General features: G+C 42.3%; 1 protein-coding gene across 5 annotated transcripts; it reads left to right on the plus strand.

Annotated features, from left to right (window-relative positions):
- Positions 1-6066: 6066 nt before the first annotated feature.
- On the plus strand, positions 6067-27488 carry plekha4 (pleckstrin homology domain containing A4). 5 transcript variants are annotated; one of them, XM_014158831.3, is made up of 24 exons: positions 6067-6357; positions 8931-9003; positions 9150-9248; positions 9494-9566; positions 9682-9782; positions 9909-10027; positions 10233-10430; positions 10592-10907; positions 11157-11216; positions 13071-13220; positions 14319-14390; positions 14701-14781; positions 15041-15193; positions 15359-15457; positions 17384-17492; positions 17675-17760; positions 17950-18054; positions 18185-18275; positions 18714-18760; positions 19275-19409; positions 23354-23935; positions 24458-24576; positions 25231-25355; positions 25612-27488. In XM_014158831.3, exons 1-24 carry the CDS (start codon positions 6317-6319, stop codon positions 26919-26921), a joined length of 4344 nt encoding a protein of 1447 aa, XP_014014306.3. In that variant the 5' UTR covers positions 6067-6316; the 3' UTR covers positions 26922-27488. The 5 variants fall into 5 exon arrangements, with proteins under 5 accessions (XP_014014306.3, XP_014014309.2, XP_045558514.2 ...); XM_014158834.3 differs by having other exon boundaries at positions 25236-25355; positions 25612-25782; XM_014158832.3 differs by lacking the exon at positions 6067-6357 and adding an exon at positions 7913-8019.
- The last annotated feature ends 278 nt before the right edge of the window (positions 27489-27766 follow it).

The following is a 27766-nucleotide window of genomic DNA, read 5'->3' on the forward strand; positions in this document are numbered from 1 at the left end:
CAACTTGACTGGAGTCCACCTGTGGTAAATTCAATTGATTGGACATGATTTGGAAAGGCACACACCTGTCTATAAAAGGTCCCACAGTTGACAGTGCATATCAGAGCAAAAACCAAGCCATCAGGTCGAAGGAATTGTCCGTAGACCTCCGAGACAGAATTGTGTCGAGGCACAGATCTGGGGAAGGGTACCAAAACATTTCTGCAGCATTGAAGGTCCCCAAGAACACAGTGGCCTCCATCATAGTTAAATGGAAAAAGTTTGGAACCACCAAGACTCTTCCTAGCCCTTTGACTCGTATCACTTATTTGTGATCATTGTTGAGTGGTCCCTGCAGCGTATGATCTCAAATACGTGATTGGAACAGTATCAACAGAACATATGACGCAACAAACGGGTCTAAACAACATTGTTTTCTGAACAGCATCTAAATATTTTTTGGTACTGATAGAAAATAAAGGTCTTAAACTTTATTCCTCAATTTTACCTTTTATTGTAAAAGATAAATGCGAACTTCATCATCCAAGCATCACACGGAACACATCCACAGCGAAACTCATTCCATAAACCAGTCTAAATAATAGGTTGCGCTGACAAGAAAACAAAACATAAGTTAGCAACGTAACAGCTAGACTAGTTTACAATGTACCACATCTGGTGAGCACAAGAGATTAATGTAATGCTGTTTAGAAAATAAATGAGTGTCAGCTAAGCTAACAGCAGCTAAAGTTCTTTATGACAGCAGCCATGTTTGTTTACGTTTGACAAGCAAAAACTCCCTAATCCCAGAATGCAATTCACAATAAAAACACAAATAAACAGTCAAAGATGACTGCGCTCATAGTTTAGCCACTTTTCAGCATATTACAAATCGTTGATGTACTTGTTGCAGTGTATACAAAAACCGGAGCACATGACTTGACAAGTCGTTTACCGTTTTTGACAGTCACAAAGCAAATAAAATGTTTTCACCTCACAGATCATCACATCAAATACAAGCCTACTGCCTAGCCTTACCGTAGCAAAAAAGCTAAACAGGGATGAAACCATTTTAGGGAGGGTTTGTGGGGGGGTTCATTTCATTTGTGGGGGGTTTTCAAGTCCGTGGGTAGAAATGGGGGAAGGTATTGTGGGGGGATATGATGCAGGAAATACTACTATGATGGTGGATTTATCAATAAATGGGGGGCAAACGCAAGAGAAGGTTATACGCTAAATAAAAATAAACCCCCTGGAAAGGGGGGTCTGAGCTGGCAACCCTGAGGTACCAAAGTTACAATCTAATGCCGTTTTCAAGACAACTGGGAACTCGGGGGAAAAAAATTAGACGGTCATTCAATTCGGAATTCCAACTCGGGAAATCAGGCCTTTTTCTAGAGCTCCGACTTTCCGACCTGAAGATCATTGAAGTCATGATTTTACCTAGTATTTTTCCGAGTTCATAGTTGTCTTGAAAGTATCATATGTCAGTCGAGCGTTATAACATCTTTGGTCTGACAGACACTAACGTGACAAACAGAATGCATTGTATGATGTCAACAAACATGGCGCCACACATAGCCGGCAAATAGCTTAGCATTAACTCATCATAATCAGTACAACATTTAAGTATTTTACACAAATTGTGTGTTCATTACAATCTATGCAAGAACCGGAATGCATGATTTGTTACCAGTACTTGAAAAGATGTTAATAAAACAGTAAATACATTACGATCCATACATACATATGATGTGCTACAGCAGAAACGACATCATGATATATAGAAAATATGCCAATTACTTTGATAGGAACGCACACATGTCCAAAGTCCAATTTGTAAGACAAATAACCACGAAGGCAATGCGGGCGCCAGACAGAAAATGTGCTGGGGAAAATGTTTGTGCAAAGCCTGTTTTGACTAGTAATTCGCAATGTCTTCATCCTTGATCTGGGGAAACATTTGGGAAGTGCTTGGGCTCACATTGAAGAGAGAAGTTTGTCCGCTCAGTAAAGCCTCAAACATAAATTGTCCACAAGAGTGAAATGGGCTACGTCTTATGCGAATTAATGAGGAGGTGGAACACACCTCAATTCAAACTGTTGTGGGAAAATAAAACTTGTTAGAAAATAATTAGAAATTGACAAGTTCAAACACAGCCTATAGATAATTTGCAGGCAGCGCGCCTTGGTTTGAGGGCAGTGTGGGTAACTGTCGTGTTAAGTAACAATCACATTTTGGAACAGTGAGAGCATTCTGACATCACGCGCATTAAAAAACTCACGCAGGTGCGACGGTTAGAGATATTTGGAACTCGCACGTGAAAAGGCTAGAGCTGGCCACCCGGCCAAACTGAGCAATCGGGGGAGAAGGGCCTTGGTCAGGGAGGTGACCAAGAACCTGATGATCACTCTGACAGAGCTCCAGAGTTCTTCTGTGGAGATGGGAGAAACTTCCAGAAGGTCAACCATCTCTGTAGCGCTCCACCAATCAGGCCTTTATGGTAGAGTGGCCAGACGGAAGCCAATCCTCAGTAAAAGGCACATGATAGCCCACTTGGAGTGGTCTAATGAAACCAAGATTGAACTCTTTCGCCTGAATGCCAATCGTCACGTCTGGAGGAAACCTGGCACCAGCCCTACGGTGAAGCATTGTGGTGGCAGCATCATGCTGTGGGGATGTTTTTCAGTGGCAGGGACTGCGACACTAGTCAGGATCGAGGGAAAGATGTACGGAGCAAAGTACAGAGAGATCCTTGATGAAAACCTGCTCCAGAGCGCTCAGGACCTCAGAAAGGGGAGAAGGTTCACCTTCCAACGGGACAACGACCCTAAGCACACATCCAACACAACGCAGGAGTGGCTTCGGGACAAGTCTCTGAATGTTGTTGAGTGGCCCAGTCAGAGCCCGAACTTTAACCCGATCGAACATCTCTGGAGAGACCTTAAAATAGCTGACAGAGCTTGAGAGGATCTGCAGAGAAGAATGGGAGAAACTCCACAAATACAGGTGTGTCAAGCTTGTAGCGTCAAACCCAAGAAGACTCTAGGCTGTAATCGCTGCCAAAGGTGCGTCAACAAAGTACTGAGTAAAGAGTCTGAATACTTACACGTATGTAAATGTGATATTTCTGTTTTCTTTAAAAAATTGTACATCTAAAAACTTTTTTTTTTTGCGTTGTCATTATGGGGTATGGTGTGTAGATTGATGAGGGGAAAAAACTATTTAATCTGTTTTAGAATAAGGCTGTAACGTAACAAAATGTGGAAAAAGTCAAGGGGTCTGAATAGTTTCTGAATGCACTGTATAGTGTTTATGTAACAGTATATGTTTAGTCTGCTCTACCCTACCACACCACATGTTATTGAATCCCACTTTTGACATTCATGTGTATGCATTTGTCATACTGCTATTGATATATTTAATCATTGTACATATATTCATATTGCAATGTATTAATATTAAAGCAGTTCATAACTTAATGATATAATAATAATAGTAATTTCTGTCTCTCTTCAGAAAAACATAGATACTAATTTACCCATGTGCTGGCCAATCCTAATGAAAGCTAATCAAGACAAGGATGACAGACTAATGCCAACTGAACTGTCAACTGTCAATCATATCATCTAACTGTACTGTGATTCAATCAATCATCAGTCAATCAAATGTATTTATTTATAAAGCCCTTTTTACACCAGCCGATGTCACGAAGTGCTATACAGAAACCCAGCCTAAAAAAACGAAACAACAAGCAATGCGGATGTAGAAGCATGATGGCTAGGAAAAACTCCCTAGAAAGGCAGGAACTTAGGAAGAAACCTAGAGAGGAACCAGGCTCTGAGGGGTGGCCAGTGTAACCAGGAGGAAAGGCCTCATTTGGGCTCCTGAGTGGCGCAGCGGTCTAAGGCACTGCATCTCAGTGCTAGAGGCGTCACTACATACCGTGGTTCGATTCCAGGCTGTATCACAATCGGCTGTGATTGGGAGTCCCATAGGGCGTCGCACAATTGGCCCAGTGTCGTCTGGGTTAGGGTTTGGCCGGTGTAGGCCGTCATTGTAAATAATAATTTGTTCTTAACTGACTTGCCTAGTTAAAAAAAAGATTAAATAAAATTCACGAGGCTTAAACCATGTTTCAGTCAGGCCAATCACATCAAGATTATGATCAGTGATTAGTTCCTGCCTTGGAATTGAGGGAACTAACATTAAGTAGCCCTATTTTGAGATGTGAGATATCACAATCTCTTTCAATAATGACAGGAATGGAGGAGGTCTTTATTCCAGTGAGATTGCTAAAGCGAACACCACCATGTTTAGTTTTGTCCAACCTAGATCGAGGCACAGACACGGTCTCAATGGGGGAATAGCTGAGCTGACCACTAAACTGGCAGAACAGCCTGCTGCCTGGCCTGCACCCTATCTCATTGTGGAGCTAGAGGAGTTAGAGCCCTGTCTATGTTCATAGATAAGATGAGAGCACCCCTCCAGCTAGGATGTAGTCCGTCACTCATCAGCAGGCCAGGCTGGGTCCTGTTTGTGGGCGAGTCTCAGAAAGCGGGCCAATTATCTACAAATTCTATCTTTTGGGATGGGCAGAAAACAGTTTTCAACCAGCGATTGAGTTGTGCGACTGCTGTATAGCTCAACATCTGAACAACCTTCCATGTACCATCGCATCGCATTGAACTCCGGCTGAATTTTTGTACACCTTTTTTTAAGAGTGCTACTGCTAACATTCCCAATGAATGTTAAATGTAATGCCATATTAAGGGTGGCAGGTAGCCTAGCGCTTAGGAGCTGGCTAGGTGAAACATCTGTGTATGTGGCCTTGAGCAAGGCACATAACCCTAATTTCTCCAGGTTCGCTGTCAATAATGGTTGATCCCTGGCTTTGACCCCACTCTCCGAGGGTGTCTCAGGGTGAAGTGAGATATGCAACAACAAAAAGTCAAATTCACGCTTGTACATGTGTGAAATAGGACAAATGTAAGCACCCACCTAATTATTATATGTCCCTTGATTTTGAATAATATGAATATGATAAATGCCTTACAGATTTTTGAACTGTCTTACTTTATCAATATAAAAATCTGAAAGCCCTGTTAATGTTTTGTTGTCATTTGATCATTTGCAAAGAAAATATAAAGTATTTGAAAAAGTAATGTCTTGAAAAAGTGATTTTGTATTCATTAATTATTATGCTGGACAAATGTATAACTTGTATTTTTACAAAACTCTATTTTCTCATATCCTTTGTTTGAACATAATATTGTACATTTGAGCTTCTGGAATGACCAATGAGGAGTTTAACAGCACACCATATAAGAGCTGGGGATATACAAAAAGAGGGACTCCCATTTACAGTATTTGCAAACTCCAGAATAAGGGTTTTAGGAGCTTTAGATAGAGAAAATGACGCCAAAAAATAATGGCTCTAATTCTGCATTAAACAGGATTCAAAACACCATAATAGCGTTTTCAACCTTTTCCAGGTTAGTGCTCTCCGTCTTCTGCAAGGTGTTGCACAACTCTTGATTAAGTGTGGCAGGTAGCCTAGTGGTTAGAGCATTGGGCCAGTAACCGAAAGTTTGCTAGATTGAATCCCCGAGCTGACAAGGTAAAAATCTGTCGTTCTGCCCCTGAACAAGGCACTTAACCCACTGTTCCTAGACCATCATTGTAAATAAGAATTTGTTCTTAACTAACTTGCCTAGTTAAAATAAAGGTTAAATTAAATGTTGTTTTTTTTTAAGTCATACTATGTCATGTTTCAGAACACCTTGGTGGCAGCTCAGTGACCACTGGTTTAACTGTTACAAAACACTTCATTTTAACAGTGTGCACATCAGTGTCCCCAGTTTCTTAGCACAAACCTAGATTCTGATCAACTGGGGAATAGCAATAAAATGTCACGGAGGGCAGAGAGGAAGAAAGAGAGAGAGAACAGCTGTTTTTTTTTAAACGCCTAAATCACAATCCCACACTCAGCGAAAGAGAGAGACTGCCAAGGGCAGGGAGGGAGGGAGGAAAGGAGGGAGGGAGGGAGGGAGGGAGGAAGAGAGAGCACACAGAGAGCCCACTGTTAGAAGGAAGAAAGGCAGATTGAGTGTCAATGGACAGCGTAGGTAGATAGCCGAACAAATTGTGCAGATAAACCCAGCACAGAAGAACATTTGGGATAGAGCTAGAAAGAGAGATTACCACATTAGGATATTGAAGTACAGTAGAGTAGGATAGTGTTGTGACTGAAGGGGCAACAGGCGATTGTGATAGCCAGGACAGAGCAGCCAACCCTGGGAAGATGCTGTGAGGACTCAGGACTAGAGCCAAGTAATGGAGGTTGAGACAGCCAGCAGGCAGACACGATTGGTCAGGTACAGCAATATGGCATCTTTATGATTCATTGAGAAATTAATATGAGATGGTATGTTGAGAACTCTTTCGAGTCTTAATTTGACCAACAACAAAAAAAACAGACTAGTCATATTTAATTCAGTTCAATTTCAGTTGTATGGTGCTTCTTTACAATAAAAACTAAAATACAAACTTAAAATGTAACCAAATGAACTTTTATTATTATTAATGAACATATTGATATTTTGATCAAAAGTCACAGTGCACAATTCATTGTGGGAAATTAGTCATTGTAATATCAATAGATAAATGATAAACAGTCAATTAGACAGATAACACCTGTCCTTACTTATTGTATATCCATTGGTTGGCTAAACAGGTCTTCGTGATTTTTGCAATTTTCTCAGTAAATCAAGTGATTCACTGGTTAATCTACAATGCCCTTATTGTATTGATATTGTGTTACAATACGTTTCCTACTGGTCTTTTTATGAAGTAATCCATACTCTGTATGAATTCCCAGTAAGGTCATCTGTGTTTTGAAATGTTATGTACTGTATAGTTGGCCTTATATGACCTATTGTTTGTGGTTGAAATTTGTGACCATGGTACTGAACTTATTTTGAGCTAAGCTGAAAAACACTTGATATGTAACAATTGTGTTTAGCCATCAACTAGTTTGTTTGATAGGCTTCAGAGTCATACTACGTTATGCTGCCATCCAAAGTCATTTTTTTTCATTATAAAATCTTCATAAGTTAAGAGGGTCATCACTAGTGTGTTGAGTCTTGAAGGTTACGATTTTCAGACCTTGGTGAACACTGTCAGCATACAAGTGTCTCCGTTAGTGAGATATTGTGTTTAGATGGAAAGAGATGATTTCCTTGCGTGATTTATTCAACATAATCGTTGTCGGCATTCTCATGATGCTCCCGGCTCCTTGAGCGCAAGACTACAAAGCCCACTCTGTGTGGTACACAAACACTCTGTTTGTCTTCGCTAGCGCTCTTTAGCATTTTCCCTTTCTGTTCCCCAAGCTAGCAAGCGACCCCACCAGGTCAGAAGGAGATTCTCCAAATATTTCACTACACCCACATAAACCCTTGTTGGCTAGGGCCATCATCCCTGACAATGGCTTCTTGTTGTCTTTCTTACTCCATGTCTCGCTTATTTGTAGTTTGTTGATAGTCGCGTAGATTAATAATGTTACCATTCGGAATAACTGGGGGCTCCCACGACAGTAGCTATGGAGCTTTCTAGCTTGTAACAGGATTCAGTAACAGTGACATAACAAAACAAAACACAAAACGGATGGATTTCCAATGACTTCATCCCTTCCTGCTTCCTTGCCTTCAACATGTTACCCCATCCCCCTGTCCACCCTTTTTATATTCCCTTTTTCTGTCCTCCTCAGCAGTGCAGTCTAGTGCTGCCGTTTTGCGCTCCCCTCGCATGTCTCGCATACCATCTTTTCTTTCTGCGCCATATTGATTTTCACACACTCCCAGAGCCCCACCTGCTACCATGGCTAAGCAGCTGTCACCTGTCAGTTTCGCCATGGGATGGCAGGGCCTGTGAGGGCTCAGAATAGAACCTTGTGAGAGAGAGAGTTGGGGGAAAGGGTCGGGCAAGTACACTACGGTACCCCCCCTCATAAGGAACAGATAGCGGATAACAGTTCGGTATGGATATGTGTTTGTTACATGTTACATTTTGTACTTGGTAGCAAATTGCATCGTTTTTTTGATGGGAATTAATTGGATGGGAGTAACACACTGTTTGGTTTGTGTAGTTGTATAGTTGTATGCAGTAGTGTGTTGGTAATGTTGGTTGGGTCTGGTGAGGCAAGGCCTGTTGAGTACACTCGTTGTTATTGAGAATCAAGTTTAGGCCTACTTATCGCCATTGACTGTTGCTGTTGATTTGTTACTTACCAGTGTTTGTGCTTGCTTGGTGTCTTCTGGTTGGTATTGCCACTGTCAGCTCTTCATAGAAAAGCTGTGTAGTACAAACCATTATGGGCCTCTTGCTGTTATGATCACAGTTAGCCTTTTTTTAGTATTGACTATGTAAAATTAGGCATCAATGTATCATTCTTTCATGGCAAATCTTTCATACAGACACTGAAGTGCATGCATTTGTTAATCAATGTTTACCTTCCTAATCTCCTCTCCTCACACTTATCTCCTCTTCCTCTTTTCTTCTCCTCTCTTTCTCTCTTTCTCTCTCTCTGTCTCTCTCTCGTTCTGTCTCTCTCTCGCTCTCTCTGTCTCTCTCTCTCTCTGTCTTTCTCTCTCTGTCTCTCTCTCTCTCTGTCTTTCTCTCTCTGTCTCTCGCTCTCTCTCTCTGTGCCTCTGTCTCTCTCTCTCTCTCTGTCTCTCTCTCTCTCTATCTGTCTCTGTCTCTCTCTCTCTATGTCTCTCTCTCTCTCTCTGTCGCTGTCTCTGTCTCTCTCTCTGTTTCTCTCTCTCTTTTTCTATCTGTCTCTGTCTCTCTCATTCTCTGTCTCTGGCTCTCTCTCTCTCTCTCTCTCTGGCTCTCTCTGTCACGCTCTCTGTCTGTCTCTTTCTCTCTATATATATATTTCTCACAGAATGGAGGACCAGGACAGAATGAGCCATGCCTCAAGTGTGGTCACAATCTCCTCTTTTCCTGTCAGAAGCAAGGTTTGTCTCTCCTGTCCTGAACCACCTCTACCTTTGCTTAGTTTTTGTTTAACAAGCTCAACGCTACCGAACATCATGAAGATCACCATTTACTGAGATTATTTCATCAGCACAGTTATCAACGATCCTCTCTCAAACTCTTACAGGACGGTGATGACAGGGTACAAACGTTTGGGAAGAGATGTAGGGCGGCTAAGAGAGACCCCAACTGCCCCGTGGTGATAAGAGGATGGCTCAATAAGAAGGTACTGTTCAGTAAACAGAACATCCTAGATCATGTTTTGATCACTGCAAGGTAGCAGTTAAACAGGCATTTTATTGAATGTGGATGTAGGACTTTCGGTAACACTATATTAAAACTCATGAATAATCCATGAACGCTTGTTAATGTTTATTCATGCTTATAGCTGCTTCAAACGTGTTTCTACTTGTCATAAATGCTTATGAATTGTAAATCTTATAGTTCTTATAAATGTTTTGTCCCATGTAGGACAGCTCTGGGCTGAAACTGTGGAAGAGAAGATGGTTTGTCCTGTCTAACTACTGTTTATTCTACTACAAAGGCAAGCAAAGAGTACTGTTGTCGTGTGTGTACCTTACATAAATAGTGTCGTTTTCTCCAGCTTTTTCCTCCAGCTTCTCTCATCTCTTTTTCTCTCTCAACGCGTTCTCTTCCAGACAGCAGAGAAGAATCTGTTTTGGGTAGCATCCCACTACCTAGCTACAACATTCTCTTCTGCACACCGCGAGAATGCAAGAACAGAAAAAACACTTTCAAAGTAAGTATCCCAGTATACGTTCCACTTTTCACTATGCCGATACTCTATGTTCAGTATGTGTTTAAACTGTATACACAGTATATGTGTCTGTGCACACTGTTAAAGAATGTATTAATATGATATTAGGTGGTGCACCAGGGAATGCGGTCCTACTTCTTCAGTGCAGACACTCAGGAGGACATGCTGGGCTGGGTCAGAGCACTCAGTCAGTCCGCCTGTATGGAAGCAGACAGCTCCATCAGCAGGTACCTGTATAGAGCTCTATTGGACACTTCTTCATGTTTGGATTTCCTTAAATCAAACCTTTATGTAATAATAACAATAAGAATAACACAGGACTCAGTTAGAACTGTATTTTATTTCATTATAAAGAGGATATAATCCGGTGATTATGCTCAACAACAAAAAATGGTGTAAATGTATTATCCTTCCTTTTCTCCGTTCTCTCAGGCGTTGCTCGAGTTATCAGGACTTCACGCAGATAGGTGGCAGCAGTGAGTCTGTGGATCTCCCTCATTCCCCCTCTCTCCGTGGTCCCCGTAATGCTGCGCACACCAACACATCACAGAGGATTCCAAGTCAGGTCACCAGGGGGAGAATGGGGACGCCACATTCGGAACCAAGAGGGAGACGGAGCGTGCGACGAAGGTAGAACGGGAGGATTTGCCAGCAGCCTCAGTGTCTAGACATCTGTCACCTGCCACTGTCTCTGTCACCAAGCACATTTAGAAAGTCGCACGGTTATTCTGGGGGAATTGTCTAAGGGGGGTGTTGACTTCTGTGCATTCTGTGCTATTTTGTGTACTTAGCCCATCGCCCAGAACACCCAGTCCAATAGAATTTATCAGCAGAAGGAGAGACCGGACAGATGAGGATTCCCTCCCCTTCCATTCTGGTCCTAACACACCACCCAAGCCCACAGAATTCATGGGGACAGGTTCTTTGACCCCCAGAGGTCAATTGGGATCGCGACCCCACACACCAGTGGGGCGGGTTGATATTCGACCCCAGGAGGATCCTCCCATGACGCCACAGAGCCTGTGTTACGCCCCTGCGTCTCCCAAGATGGAGTTTCAATCCGCCCCCCACACTCCAGGGACTGAGAGATGGCAAACAATCAACAGGGTGAGGAGGACACGATTCATTGATTTGTAGTCTTATTCTACGACAACACCTGGAAAGGTTTAGATGCCGGGTAGAGACTCAAATAATAGAAGGATTCAATGAGTACGTGGCGTGTTATTGTGACAAGGTAAAACTAAAATGTAGACAGGACAACATAATTAAAGAAGAAGTTAGTTAAGGTTGGGATTAAGGTTGGGTTTTTAATGATTTAATTATCTCAATCTCCATGTTGACTTTTCCCCCCCCCAGCCCACGCCTGTATATTCCTCCCTCCACCATACTCCAAGCGGACGAAGAGCTTTAGGAAAGGTACAAAACAGTGTGAATATACACAGAGTGTGTACAGCAGAGCGTAATCCCCTTATGTACAGTACACAGTGCATTTGGGAACGTATTCAAACCCCGTGACTTTTCCCACATGTTATTACGTTACAGCCTTATTCTAAAATGGATTGAATACAAAAATAAAATCCTCATCAGTCTACACACAATACCCCATAATGGCAAAGCGAAAACAGGTTTTTAGAAATGTTTGCAAATGTAATTAAAAATAAAAAACAGAAATGCCTTATTTACGTAAGTCTTCAGACCCTTTGCTATGAGACTCGACATTGAGCTCAGGTGCATCCTGTTTCCATTGGTCATCCTTGAGATGTTTCTACAACATGATTGGAGTCCACCTGTGGTAAATTCAATTGATTGGACATGATGTGGAAAGGCACACACCTGTCTATATTAGGTCCCACAGTTGACTACCATGAGGTCGAAGGAATTGTCCGCAGAGCTCCAAGACAGGATTGTGTCGAGGCACAGATCTGGGGAAGGGTACTAAAACATTTCTGCAGCATTGAAGGTCCCCAAGAACATAGTGGCCTCAATTATTCTTAAATGGAAAAAGTTTGGAACCACCAAGACTCTTCCTAGAGCTGGCCGCCTGGCCAAACTGCGCAATCGGGGGAGAAGGGCCATGGTCAGGGAGGTGACCAAGAACCCCATGGTCAATCTGACAGAGCTCCAGAGTTACTGTGGAGATGGGAGAACCTTCAGAAGGACAACAATCTCTGCAGCACTCCACCAATCAGGCCTTTATGGTAGAGTGGCCAGACGAAAGCCAATCCTCAGTAAAAGGCACATGACAGCCCGCTTGGAAACAAGATTCTCTAGTCTGATGAAACCAAGATTGAACTCTTTGGCCTGAATGCCAAGCATCATGTCTGGAGGAAACCTGGCACCATCCCTACAGTGAATCATGGTGGTGGCAGCATCATGATGTGGGGATGTTTTTCAGTAGCAGGGACTGGGAGACTAGTCAGGATCGAGGGAAAGATGAATTGGAGCAAAGTACAGAGAGATCCTTAATGAAAATCTGCTCCAGAGCGCTCAGGACCTCATACTTAGTGAGAAGGTTCACTTCCCAACAGGACAACGACCCTAAGCACACAGCCAAGACAATGCAGGAGTGGCATCGGGACAAGTCTCTGAATGTCCTTGAGTGGCCCAGCCAGAGCCCGGACTTGAACCCGATCGAACATCTCTGGAGAGACCTGAAAATAACTGTGCAGCGACGCTCCCCATCCAACCTGACAGAGCTTGAGAGGATCTGCAGAGAAGAATGGGAGAAACTCCCCAAATACAAGTCTGCCAAGCTTGTAGCACCATACCCAAGAAGACTCGAGGCTGTAATCGCTGCCAAAGTTGCTTCAACAATTGAGTAAAGGGTCTGAATACTTATGTAAATGTCATATTTCACTTCTTTTTTTTTTTAATACACTTGCAAAAATGTCTAAGACATCTTTTTACTTTGTCATTATGGACTATTGTGTGTAGATTAATGAGAAATAAATTGTATTTAATCCATTTTAGAATAAGGCGGGGTCGGAATACTTTCCGAATGCACTGTACATCAACAAAGAATATACACTGTCTGTACACAGAAAGTTAATACATACCTACAGTATGTAATTGTAATAACATTATAATTCATCGTAGTGCATTTATAGGAAAATAATTGTATAACTTGATTGTAAAATGTATTTGCATAATCATCATTATTAGCATGTAGACTTTCTATAATAAGCCATGTTATTGTATATTGCCTGTATATCACTTTATTCTTAATTACGTATTGTATTGTATATATTTTTGCCCTGTTTCTCTATTCAGAGCTACTCCACAGGGGGGAAAACAGACTTATTGCCCCCTTTGCCCCCAACTTCAAGAGTTCCCCATGCTCCTCACCCCCCACACCACCACCATCACCACCACCATCACCATCGCAGCCATATGTCTGTCTGTCTGCTACCGCCACCTATGGTACAACCCGTCTGTCTGTGGTCTGTGTTTGACTAGCTTTTTATGTTGTTACTTGTTAATGTTGTGTTTTGTCTGTAGCACTTTAGATGACAATATACCATAGACTTGTAATTTAGTACCTGCACTGCTGATAAGTTATACCAATAATGACACTTGACTTGCAGGTATTTAGGGGAACACTTACATGTTCAGTACTATTAAAGAGATAGTTATATATTCCCCAGAGTCAGATGAACTAGTGGATACCATTTTTGCGCAATTGCTAATTTACGTGAAATGACTGGAGGTCTATGGAACAGCTAGCATCCTAGAGAGATGTTTGCCGTCTGTCCGTTCTGTTGTTGTCTAGCTACTGGCGAGTGAGTCCAATAACTGTAAACTGTCTTGTCTAGTGATAGCCTTTGTGTTCTGTATTTGTCTATTTTTTCAATCTCTGTTTGTCACATACGTTGTTTGACAATTATGTGTTTTCTGTTGTTTGTGCCACATGTAACTAGCTACAGTTTTGGCAAAATGAGGCTGTCGTAGCTTCAGTGTGTGATTATGAAATGAATTGCCTACTACACTCTGTTGAGGTCAAAGGTTATGTTTCAACACCATTACATTTCTGCAAAGTAGAACAATGGCAGTAGCCATACAGCCTGTTTTGTCATGCACTATACTGTAAAGCATGTATCAACGACTGTGGAGTTCGTGGGCAAACTCATTTCATAATAATTGAACTTAGAGACAAACTATATCTGAACGTATATATCTTGTCTCAAAAATATTTCGATGTTTTGTGTAGCATTACGAGACGATGGCTCTACAAAACACAAAAAGAAAACACTCCCTCAAGCAAACTTGATTCAAACAGAAACATGTACACACAAACAAGGATATTCTTTACCCAAGATTCCCTTTTATTCAAGCTGGGAGTAAGCGTATTTGGGTGCACTTTCTAATGTACACGCACACATTCCATTATTCACAAGGATCTCATACGTGATACCTTGTGCAATTTGGGATTCCATTTGAGTTATAGGAGGACGTGTATCAAAATCAGTATGAAAATCGAATTGGTTAGGTCACGAGCTGTCATCAACTCTCTGCTTACAGTCTTCCAAGTCTGAGCTGTTCAAAGAGCGAGAGTCGCCGCCACCCGTCAGGCCTCTTGAGAGTGAAACAGATGTAAGAATATTTGTGAAATGCAGTCAATATATCCTTCGTATTGTTTCACTGATTTCTATATTGTATTTTTTCACTAATTGAACCATAGCCGCAGGGAGTAGAGGTGCTGACGAATCATAAAACATTTTTTTATTTTTTTTAAATGTATGTCCACAAAATGTGTAAACTAGGCTTTTATTACTCCTGTATTAGTGGAGAAAAATACTCGTCAGCACCTCCCTATCCCGTTGTAAAAAAATATTCCTCAGCACCCCCCCACTCCATATTGAACTGTGTTTGATTGATTAACTGTTTTTTTTTATTGTGTTAGGCTGTGCTGACTAGACTGTGTGGGTGTGACAAGCTTCTCCAGTCTCTCTCTCTAGAGCTGGCCCATCTACAAGTTGACAAGGTCAGTACCTTCAGCTTACAGTTTCCTTTCCATAGCATACACATTGTTCTCGCTTTTCTACTATACAACAATAGTGCAGATTGTTGTTATTCCCTCAACACTTCACACACACGTTGTCTTGACTTCACTTTGACTTTGACTTGACTGTGTAGTCAATGGCTTAATCTGGTGACATTTTCCTTTCCTTTCCTGTATTACGACGGTGTAGTATGTATTGTGCAAACCTTTTCCACCCTTCCCGTCTCTCCCTCTTGTATAGGACAGTGTCCAGTGCGCCTTAGAGATGACCAGGCTGCAACTGGACGAGTGGAGGAACCAAGGACTCCGAGGACAGGAAGGAGCACTCACCCAGAAGGCTTTGCTCCAGGAAGAACTGGTCACTATCCGAGCAAGGATGTGTGACGTCTCATTGGTGATGGAACTGATACCTTTTTTTAACAAATTGTTTATGATTTTATAATGGACTAGTGTTGAACAAAAATGTTCATTGATGTCCATATCAGCAAGATCATATTAGGAACCTAAACTTGATTTCTTAACCCCTAATTGAAGTACATTTGTTGACCTTTTGGTACAGGAAATGGATAGAGTGTGGAGCCAGTATGAGAGGATGGAGAGTGAGCTGTCTGTGTTCCGATCACACCTGCAGCACGTCTGTAATTTCGGGATGCCACAAGTATAGACTCCTCAGTTTTGTCACACTTCACAGATTCTCTCGTTCTCTTATAACATTTATATTATTGCAATGTTCTTGAATTGGATACAGTACACTGCAACTCATAAAATGTTTCCCATACCCATAATGGTCGGTTTCACCCACATAAGGTATATATTCCTGACGGGTCCCCGCGACATTCTGAAATTCAATTTTTGTCCCCGTCCAGTTTTATTATTTCACAGTAATACAAAAAGCTGCTTTTAAACCAAACATTTTGGGAAAGATGAAATACACAATGATTGCCTGATGATCTTCCTTCTTCTTTCCTGAGTTTTCCAATACATGTCTGATGCATTTCAGTCACTTCAAAGCATACTTCATTCAGACTGAAATTTGCCATAACCTGATTAGACAGATATTTGTGTTATTTATAAGGCCAGATTGAAAAGGTTTCATCAAACACATTTGTACACATTGTTTCGGATACAACCAATGTGTCCTAAAATAGACAGTACAATAGTGTGACGGTCCATTTTATCACTATCATAAAAACAAATACGTGTTAATAGGGTAGTAATATAATACAGAAAATACGTAGTATTCAGAGGAATGTACTGTACTGCAGCATTGGAAAGGTCTGCCACACCTGGCTCTCACCATCCCTAAAAAGCAGTTATCAATCAAAGCCCTAATAAAGGTGCTTGTTAAACCTGATAGACCGACGTCATCACATAACGCAGGCTAAATCACACGAATCGGCCGAGAACTCCTCCTTCTGAGCACATTATTTGATGATATGCTGAGAGTACGAAACTCGCCTAAATGTTGTTCCAAGGTGTTTCAATGGGTGTTTTTGAAGGGACCAAATAAAATGTCATCGTCACTTTTTTAAACTTCTATTTTTCCATGTACCCTGAAAGAAGTCTATGGGGTCATCCACGGCTTTGTTTTGTTTCAAAAGCCACGGCTAACTTTGGGACAAAAAAATAGATAGGGGCAAGCTCACCGTGTTCAACGTTGCATGACCAAATCAACTCAAAGACTTGGTTTGAAGTTACTTAGAATTGATTTGGCCTTTGAATTACCTTTGACCTAGTTCGGTCTTTCATCAATCATCAAAATTGTTAATATTATCACATTTCAATTACTCAATCAAATGTATTTATAAAGCCCTTTTTACATCAGCCGATGTCACAAAGTGCTGTACAGAAACCCAGCCTAAAACCCCAAACAGCAAGCAATGCAGGTGTAGAAGAAGCCAGCAGCATACCACCCTGCATACCACTGCTGGCTTGTTTCTGAGGCTAAGCAGGGATGGTCCTGGTCAGTCTCTGTATGAGAGACCAGATACTGCTGGAAGTGGTGTTGGAGGGCCAGTAGGAGGCACCCTTTCCTCTGGTGTAAAAAAATATCCCAATTCTTCAGTGGAGTGATTGGGTGCACTGCCTCTGTGTAGGGTGCTGTCTTTCAGATGGGATGTTAAACAGGTGTCCTGACTCTCTGAGGTCATTAAAGATCCCATGGTGCTTATTGAAAGAGTAGGGCTGTTAACCCTGGTGTTCTGGCTAAATTCTAAATTTGGCCCTCAAACCATTATGGTCACCTAATAATCCCCAGTTTACAATTGGCTCATTCATCCCCCTCCTATCCCCTGTAACTATTCCACAGGTTGTTGCTGTAAATGAGGATGTGTTCTCAGTCAACTTACCTGGTAAAATAACAGATAAATACAAATTTGTACAAAAAAGAAGCACGGTGGCTAGGAAAAAGGCCAGAACCTAGGAAGAAACCTTAATTATTAAACATGTTTAATAATGATATCTTACCTAGCTTGATGAATGTAGCCATTTTTTTTTCTTCTAAAAATATCTGGTTAGAAGGGCCATGGGTCATGTTAAATTGTGTAGAAAAACCAAAGTTCCTCTCCCCCGTGTCCCTCCTCAGGAGCAGTCCCAGGCCCAGAGAGAGCTGTGGATGATGGACGACATCCTCTCTGGACTCAGGGTCAACAGGGATAACTTCCGGGTCCTGCTGGGCTTCCAGAGGCACACAGGTAACTGTCAGAAACATTCATACTTTGTCTGAACATTTCCTCATATTGCTCATGCTTAGGAATGAATAGGGCATGTACACATTGAAAGAGAGAGCAACCAGAGGCAGATATATAGAGATACAGTCTACAGAATGGCTCTTGTATCAACTTATTCTCTTCACCTCGTGTGTGTCTTTTCTAAGTTCCCACAGGAGTATTCCAGAAGTCATCCTCCCACCCGGGGACCCCTGGATCTCCATCAGAGAGGATGCCGAGTGGATTGCCAACGGTACAGTACGACTACCATACTACAATACCAGTGCCCTAGTAGGTTACTATAGTGCTGTGGAATGATACCAATTCAGAGTGGGGTCTCTGCACGCTGTCAATATATCCAAAGGAATATTGGATAAGGCATATGATTCAATGTTCTTATAAGGGCGCTGTTGGTGGTTAATGATGTTTATTATTTTGTCAGGGAGTGGAATCAGAGCCTCCGGCACGCCCCCCTTTACCCCAGGAGCTCCAAGACACCAATCAGGGAAGAGACCAGGGGCATGTGTGGATGGATCCAAACTACGAGGTGAGTATAGAGAGAGACATAGGTTGCATCCTGATTTTCTACCCTTGTCCCAAATTGGCCACTTGCACTCCATTTTGTAGATCTAGCAATAGTGGAAACTCCCTCCGTGATCTCTGTGTGTGTACTCCAGGGCATCTACGGTGGCCCAGTAGATCCATTGGACAGAAGAGGAAACAGCCAATCTGATCTCCATGGTGACAGGACACAGAGAGAGACATCAGGTAGCTAGTATGATATGGGGTTTATTACTATCAAGTACTTGAACTACCTATCTACACTCTTAGAAACAAAAGGTGCTATCTAGAACCTAAAAGGGTTCTTTGGCTGTCCCCAATAGGAGAACCCTTTGAAGAAGCCTTTTGGGTTATATGTAGAACCATTTCCACAGAGTGGTGCTACCTGGAAGCAAAAAGGGTTCTCCTATGGGGACTAGCCGAAGAACACTTTTGGAACCATTTTTCTAAGAGTGTACCGGTATGATATAACTATGGCAAAATGCAGCATAGACTTAATGGTTACTTAATTGTCTTGGAGACAGTCGTCCCTTCTGATGGTGGTACATTGTACTGTATTTTCTTTGTCAGGTTTTCCTCATGTTATCAATTACTATTTCTTATACACTCCTTTTCCCTCACTCCCTCGATCTCTGTCACCCACAGAATCTCAGTCTAGTTCAAGATGGTCCACACCAGACACCACAAATAAAGTAAGATTGTCTAATTAATCTATGTCTCCACCATCTGCACATTTTTCAAAAGCAAATCACTTGATGGAATACGAATACAGTAACTGAAAGGTTTAAAAATATATATTTCCTTTCAGTCAAAGCTAAATTCAAAAACTATGTAGCAAGTTGACTCTTACTGTCATGAGTTTTGCCCTGGAGGTAGGTCTGGGTGGTTTATGCTTGATGTGCCAGCTGCAAAGTCAAAATGGGCTACATCGAAGAATTCATGAAAACAAAAATGACATTTTATCTTAATATAAGGTTAGGCATTACGGTTAGCAGTGTTCTCTCTCTCTCTCTCTCTCTCTCTCTCTCTCTCTCTCTCTCTCTCTCTCTCTCTCTTCCTCAAACACACACACAATATCACAGATTTTCTATTAGCACTATTACTGATGCATGCCCTGGCATTCTCAGTCGTTCCCGGCAACCAGTCATGACTTCTGTGCATTGGAGTTGTACACGTTGTACTAAAGCATCCTTTTTTTACCCTCAGAAGGGAAGGATGAGTGAAGAGGAGCAGATTGAGAGGATGAGGAGACACCAGGAAAGGGTAGCCAGTCGGAGGAAACCGCCCATGTCCGGTCCCACCAGCCAAACCCAGTATCAAAGTTCAGAACCGAAAGAAGAGGTTAGTTCTATGAGGATTAGTGTGTAATGGATTTATGTATGATCCGTTATGTATGTGAACCTATGATCCAACGTTGTATGGATATGTACAATGCGCTGAGTATACCAAACATTAAGGAACACCTTCCTAATATTGAGTTGTACTCCCCCCCCCCCTCCCATTTTTTCCCTCAGAACAGCCTCAATTCATTTAGGCATGGGCTCTACAAGGTGTCGAAAGTGTTCCACAGGGATGCTGGCCCATGTTGACTCCAATGCTTCCCACAGTTGTGTCAAGTTGGCCGTTGAACGGTGGACTATTCTTTACACACACAGGAAAACTGTTGAGTGGGGAAAACCCAGCAGCGTTGTAGTTCTTGACACAAACCGGGCGCCTGGCACTTACTATCAGACATCCTTTTCAAAGGCACTTACATTTTGTCTTGCTCATTTTCCCTCTGAATGGCACATATACACAATCCATGTCTTAATTGTCTCAACGCTTAAAATCCTTCTTTAACCTGTCCCCCCCCCCCCCCCCTTCATTTACACTGACTGAAGTGGATTTCACAAGAGACATCGATAAGGGATCATAGCTTTCACCTGGATTCACCTGGTCAGTCTGTCATGGAAAGAGACTGTTCTTAATGTTTTGTGTACTCAGTGTACACATACTGTATGTTAATATTAAGTTTCATTCCAAGACGCTATATATCCATAGAATTAAAATAAAATAAAAGAATCAGTAATGTGAGATCTGTGTGTAAAACATTTACATTTGACATTTTAGTTATTTTGCAGACTCTCTTATCCGAAGCGAATTACAGTTAGTGCATTGATTTTAAGATAGCTAGGTGAGACAACCACATACAGTGCCTTCAGAAAGTATTGACACCCCTTGACTTTTTTCACATTTAGTTGTGTTACAGCCTGAATTTAAAATGTATAACATTTAGACTTTGTGTCACTGACCTACACTCAATAACCCATAAGTGGAATTATGTTTTTAGAAATTATTTTCTTTTTATAAAAAATTAAAAGCTAAAATGTCTTGAGTCAATAAGTATTCAACTCCCTTGTTATGGCAAGCCTAAATAAATTCAGGAGTAAAAATGTACTTAATTAACAAGTCACATAAGTTGCATGGACTGCAATGTCCCTCAGTCAAGCAGTGAATTTCAAACATCGTTTCAACCACAAAGACCAGGTAGATTTTCCAAAGCCTAGCATAGAAGTGCACCTATTGGTAGACAGGTAAAAATAAAAAAGCAGACATTGAATATCCCTTTGAGGATGGTGAAGTTATTAACTACACTTTGGATGGTGTATCATCACACCCAGTCACTACAAAGATACAGGCGTCCTTCCTAACGCAGTTACCAGAGAGGATGGAAACCACTCTAAGATTTCACCATGAGGCCAATGGTGACTTTAAAACAGTTACAGAGTTTAATTGCTGTGATAGGAGAACTGAGGATGGATCAACAACACTGTAGTTACTGCACAATACTAACCTAAATGACAGAGTGAAAAGAAGGATGCCTGTAGAGAATAATAATACTTCAAACCATGCATCCTGTTTGCAATAAGGCACTAATGGAAAACTACAAAAATGTGGTAAAGAAATTAAGTTTATTTCCTGAATATAAAGTGTTATGTTTGGGGCAAATCCAACACAACACATCACTGAGTACCACTCTTCATATTTTCAAGCATGGTGGTGGCTGCATCATGTTATGGGTATGCTTGTCATCGGCAAGGACTAGGGATTTTTGGAGGGGATCAAAAAAAACAGAATGGCCTTCCGAGTGACTGCAGGGGTCTACCAATTTGACAGAGCTTGAACAATATCGAACAATCCTGGTATGCGAAGCTCTTAGGGACTTACCCAAAAAGACTCTGCCAAAGATGATTCTAACATGTATTGACTCAGTGATGTGAATACTTATGTAAATGAGATATTTCATTTTCAATACAATTTAAAACAATTCTAAAAACATGTTTTCACTTTGTGGTTATGGGGCATTGTGTATAGATTGCAGAGAACATTTTTGATTTAATCAATTTTGAATTCAGGCTGTAACACAACAAAATGTGGAATAAGTCAAGGTGTATGAATACTTTCTGAAGGCACTGTGTCAAATATACAGTATAGAAACATTCCATTCCAGCTAAACAATGGATGTGTAGAGTTTTGCAAAAAAAATGTTTTAATCTATGAATAAAAAATCTTAGAACAGTAATATTTTACACACACATGAAGGTACCCATAAGCAATCCTTTCGAGTGAAAAAACACATGTGACAAACTTGTGAATAATATTTGGAAATAAACTTCATATATGTATGTATGCAGGCCTATACAGTGGGGGGAAAAAGTATTTGATCCCCTGCTGATTTTGTATGTTTGCCCACTGATAAAGAAAGGACCTGTCTATAATTTTAATGGTAGGTCTATTTGAACAATGAGAGACAGAATAACAACAAAAATATCAAGAAAAACGCATGTCAAAAATGTTAGAGATTGATTTGCATTTTAATGAGGGAAATAAGTATTTGACCCCCTCTCAATCAGAAAGATTTCTGACTCCCAGTTGTCTTTTATACAGGTAACGAGCTGAGATTAGGAGCACACTCTTAAAGGGAGTGCTCGTAACCGCAGCTTGTTACCTGTAAAAAAGACACCTGTTCACAGAAGCAATCAATCAGATTCCAAACTCTCCACCATGGCCAAGACCAAAGAGCTCTCCAAGGATGTCAGGGACAAGATTGTAGACCTACACAAGGCTGGAATGGGCTACAAGACCATCGCCAAGCAGCTTGGTGAGAAGGTGACAACAGTTGGTGCGATTATTCGCAAATGGAAGAAACACAAAAGAACTGTCAAGATCCCTCGGCCTGGGGCTCCATGCAAGATCTCACCTCGTGGGGTTGCAATGATCATGAGAACGGTGAGGAATCAGCCCATAACTACACGGGAGGATCTTGTCAATGATCTCAAGGCATCTGGGACCATAGTCACCAAGAAAACAATTGGTAACACACTATGCCGTGAAGGACTGAAATCCTGCAGCACCCGCAAGGTCCCCCTGCTCAAGAATACATATACATGCCCATCTGAAGTTTGCCAATGAACATCTGAATGATTCAGAGGACAACTGGTGAAAGTGTTGTGGTCAGATGAGACCAAAATGGAGCTCTTTGGCATCAACTCAACTCGCCGAATGCTGCCTATGACCCCAAGAACACCATCTCCACCGTCAAACATGGTGGTGGAAACATTATGCTTTGGGGGTGTTTTTCTGCTAAGGGGACAGGACAACTTCACCGCATCATTTGACGGGGCCATGTACTGTCAAATCTTGGGTGAGAACCTCCTTCCCTCAGCCAGGGCATTGAACATGGGTCGTGGATGGGTATTCCAGCATGACAATGACCCAAAACACACGGCCAAGGCAACAAAGGAGTGGCTCAAGAAGAAGCACATTAAGGTCCTGGAGTGGCCTAGCCAGTCTCCAGACCTTAATCCCATAGAAAATCTGTGGAGGGAGCTGAAGGTTCGAGTTGCCAAACGTCAGCCTCGAAACCTTAATGACTTGGAGAAGATCTGCAAAGAGGAGTGGGACAAAATCCCTCCTGAGATGTGTGCAAACCTGGTGGCCAACTACAAGAAACGTCTGACCTCTGTGACTGCCAACAAGGGTTTTGCCACCAAGTACTAAGTCATGTTTTGCAGAGGGGTCAAATAATTATTTCCCTCATTAAAATGCAAATCATTTTATAACATTTTTGACATGCGTTTTTCTGGATTTTTTTGTTGTTATTCTCTCTCACTGTTCAAATAAACCTACCATTAAAATTATAGACTGATCATTTCTTTGTAAGTGGGCAAACGTACAAAATCAGCAGGGGATCAAATACTTTTTCCCCCCACTGTACATGTGAATGAGTAATTTTTTTGTTTTAGGCCCCCTTTCCTCTGAGGGTGACTAGAGTCCTCACAGCCGTCTTGCCGTCCTCTCTGGTTGCCCGACGCGTTTCTGTCGAGGACCCCCCTCCCGAGCTGGCCACTCCGCTGCCTGAGCAGATTCCTCCAGGAAGACTGACAGAGCAAAGCAAGCAAATACTCCAGAAAGCGCCTAGAAGGCAGTTATTCGAGATGCCTGATAAAAATTCCAATTGGTCCCAGGCAGAGATGAGAGAGATGAGCCAGGAGCAGCCGCCGGCCAAACGGTTGGCTAAGGCTCTACAGGAGCTAGCTTCAGCGAGGCAAGAGCAGAACTCCTATGGGCTCAATGCAACCAGGGCCCAGCAGAGCCACAATGTCACCACCAGATCCTGCAGAGAGGACCCCTGGAAAGAGGCGTCCAACACAGAGTCTGCTGTGGAGGCCCTGAGGCCCCACCAGGGTCGTGACCGGGCCGTTGTGGGCAATGGGGGTGTGGCCTCTAATGGAGGCGGGGCCTCTGATCCCAGGGTAGGAAAGGAGGATGGGGGTCATGACACTACAAGAGAAGTGTTGGGAGGATGTCAGAGGGAGGAAGAGAAGGTGAGATGAGTACAGTTCATTTCATCTCATCTCTTATTTCAGTGTATGAAACACAAGTCACATTCTAATAAAGGCTTTTTACAAACTAATTAGCCAGTGATCGCCAAACAACTGTGACACCACAGGAGGCTGGTGGCACCTTAATTGGAGAGGACGAGCTCGTGGTAATGGCTGAAGCAGAATAGTATCAAATACATCAAACACATGGTTTCCATGGTTCCCAGGTATTTGTTGCCATTCCATTCGCTCCGTTCCGGACGTTATTATGAGCCGTCCTCCCCTCAGCAGCTTCCTGTGTGTGACATTAGGTCATCCCTATTTGACAGTTTCACCTTTTACTATTGTACAGTTAATAAGCATGCCACATATCTCAAAGTCACAATTTGGAAGATTTCCTTCTGTTCAACTGCAATTTCAAGTAATGATATAATGATATACACGCATTGATTCCGAAAGAATATAACTTATGGATGCCTCATGAAATACAGACAAAGACTCAGGATTGTGGCTTTCATGTCACAGGTTGAGGGACACGCCACTCTCCTAACATCTGCCCCGGACCCTGACCTCTGCCTCACCCCTGAGCAGAGAGAGGCCAAACTGAGACGTGTGGAGAGGATCAGGGAGAGAGTCATCCGGAGGTGGGGTTCATTGTGTGTGTGTGTGTGTGTGTGTGTGTGTGTGTGTGTGTGTGTGTGTGTGTGTGTGTGTGTGTGTGTGTGTGTGTGTGTGTGTGTGTGTGTGTGTGTGTGTGTGGGTGGGTGGGTGTGTGTGTGTGTTTATGCTGGGTTATGATGAATCCCTTCTGTGACAGCTCAGTGTGTTTCACTATGTAGAGAGACACTTATTAGAAGGGATATCAATTACTCTATATATTATACTGTACATAGATAGATTGCAGTGGAGGCTGGTGGGGGGAGCTATGGGAGGACGGGGGGGTCATTGTAATGGCTGGAATAGAATAAATGTAATGGTATTAAACACATTAAACACATGGAAGCCACGTTTGACTCTGTTCCATTTACTCCATTCCAGCCATTACAGTGAGCCGGTCCTCCTATAGCTCCTCCAACCAGCCTCCACTGATAGATTGTGTATACCTGTCTCTGTGTTGCTATATGTTCTTGTCATGTGTTTTTCTTATGAGTTTGCATGCATCTACGAATCTAGCTTTAATCTCAGGGCTTTCCTTCCACCTCCTCTTTTTGTCCCTCTGCCTCCCTGTGCCTCTCTCTCTTTCCCTCCCTCCTCTCTCTCTCTCTCTCCCTCTGAATCTCCTCCCCTCTCTCACTTAGTGCAGTCAGAGAGAGTGCCGTGGTGCCCGGACATCCACTGACCAGGATGGAGAGACAGGAGCTCCACAACACCCCTTCTACACAGAAGACCTATGACAAGGCCAGAAAGAGCCGGGAGATGCCAGGTAAGGGAAAGGGGGGATACGTAGTCAGTTGTACAACTGAATGCATTCAGCTGAAATGTGTCTTCCGCATTTAACCCAACCCCTCTGAATCACTCATAATGCCTAAGTACAAACACTCATGCTGGCTTGATGTGATAGAGTTATTTTGATAAATGCATGCTGAAAGTTCTGCTACGTTGCTCTCGGTAATTATACAGTCTACGCTCTTCTACTGTCAGAGAATCACACCAATTCCAGAAATGTTTGTACTTTTCAGTTTCTGGGCCTTATGAGGATGTCTGCGGAGGCTGGTGTCATAGTGACGGGAGGGTTCTACGTAGTAACAGGACAGTAGAACCTCCAACCCCTGGAGAGAAACCTCTTTATGAAGATGAGGGGAAGGGGCATATAAAAGGTCATGAGGGTCATATTGGGAACAAAACACAGCACAAAGGTCACGGTGACAGAAAGGGTATCATGAAATGTAAAAAAGAAAAGGAACCATCCACTTCCTCCAATAAGATCTCCTCGATGACTGTATACCAAACTGATGGAGGCCTGCAATTCAAGAGGTGCGAAGACAAAGAACAGGAAGAAGACCAAAAGGAACTCTCATCCTATCACGTTGAAAGCAGTTCTCTGTCCACCAATCTGAAAGCAGAATGGTTCCTCTCAACCAATCAGTGGCGAGAGTTCATACCTTTATGGGACCACGGAATAGAGTCATTGTGCCAAAAGGAAACCTTGAATGTGGACAATGATCCAACATCTCACGATGCAGGAACTGATTCCAACGGTGACACATTTTCTGTAAGTGAAAGTTTAGAGAAAATGTTGGAAAATCATTCACTCTTTTATAAAATCACAAGCGACATCAATCTGTCAGACACGGACATTACAATGACTGATGGACAATCAGTATCCAATCAGGGAGAAGAGATTGAGGGGGCAACCAATGAGATTTCAACAGCAGATGAAGTAACCTATAGGGTGGTAAGACCAACAGACCAACAAATCGAAGGTTGCCACCCTTCAGAATCCTCCACAAGTCATGGTACAGCCACAGACGATAGTGGAGACATCACTACAACCAATGAGCAGCAAGATTTAACATCTAAGGACCGGAACGCATCACTATCTGCTAATCAAACATCATGCGTCTCATCCAAACCAGGACATGACCTATGCATCTATGAAGAGATACTGGACAATGACACTTTGCCCAAAGCGACAGAGGAACCCAGTCAGGAGAGTCAAGGGAAAATCATGCAAAATCAGGAATCGAGGAAACCTAATCCCGAATCGTCGAATCATCCTGAATCAGAACAGGCCCCCTTTATGGATATGTGTGGAAGGGCAGAAACAGGACAAGAGAATTGTGGAACAGTAGATATGAAGGTAGAACAGGAGGGAACTGGAGAGTTGAAGGTGGCCAATAGCAGTTTAAGTGGAGAGAGAAACGACGCGGTCCAAAAAAGACGTAGCCTATCCAAAACCAATTCGCTAGGCCTATACGAGGAGGAAATGGCGGATCGAAGTGCCTCATTTGGCAGAGGCAGAGTAACAGTACTGCGGACAAGTTTATAGAGGGACTACAAAAATGGAGGATGACAAGGACGGTGTAGTACAATAGAGACTTGAGTGAGCAAGATGGGGGGGGGGGGGGGGGAGTATGAAAGTGATAGCGAGAAATAGTGTATTGAGGAGAAGAGAAGAGAGATATCTAGGAAAGGAGAATGATGATGATGTTTACCAATGAAAATAGTTAAACATCTAAAGTTATTTTCAATGTTATGTCCTGGAAAAGTGAATGAAATCGATGGTCAGGATATGCTACCAACAGAAAATGGAATTCACCATAAGACCTGGATATGCGTGTATACTGTGATCATATGCAGTATGAATACAATGTAGGGTACAGTACTAGCAATAAACTAATGCACAGTACATGTCAAATGGCCCGAGGTTACACAGTTATTCCACCCAGTTTACATATCTAACACTGAGCAAATATAACCCTATGTATCACAGTTGGATGGTTGTTCATTGTTCACCAATAACACGTATTATTGTTCTCACTATATAACATGAACTGTGCTCGCGTTTTGTATCTCAAATGTCCTAATTAATAAACATATGTCCGGCATTACCATATGTTGCACTAAGGCTGTATTATTAGAACATTACGAATATGTATGACATATTTCCTCTTGTTTCATCAATAGCGCTTTCGTTCCTCAAGGCTGGTCCTCCGGACTGCTGCTCCTCTGATTAACTCTTCTCTGACCAGGCATAACGCAGAATTGAACTGGGTTTTTAATAATGCCTTTGTCACTTTAAATCCTAGCTGTGTCTCAGTCGATGACATCATTGTCTGAGAACACATTACATCACCTCTTTCTGGGCTTCCTCGCTCTTAAAGACAGCCCTAC

Source organism: Salmo salar, chromosome 19 (genome assembly GCF_965601325.2).
Source record: "Salmo salar chromosome 19, fSalSal1, whole genome shotgun sequence".
In the NCBI taxonomy this organism is placed as follows: Eukaryota; Metazoa; Chordata; class Actinopteri; order Salmoniformes; family Salmonidae; genus Salmo; species Salmo salar.

Excerpts from the sequence above, each read along its gene's own strand:
- plekha4 (XM_014158831.3), top strand. The coding sequence starts at position 6,317 with ATGGAGGTTGAGACAGCCAGCAGGCAGACACGATTGGTCAG. Across the intron at positions 9,783-9,908 it reads ACAGAAAAAACACTTTCAAA|GTGGTGCACCAGGGAATGCG; the intron begins GTAAGTATCCCA and ends ATATGATATTAG. Across the intron at positions 17,493-17,674 it reads GGGCTTCCAGAGGCACACAG|TTCCCACAGGAGTATTCCAG; the intron begins GTAACTGTCAGA and ends GTCTTTTCTAAG.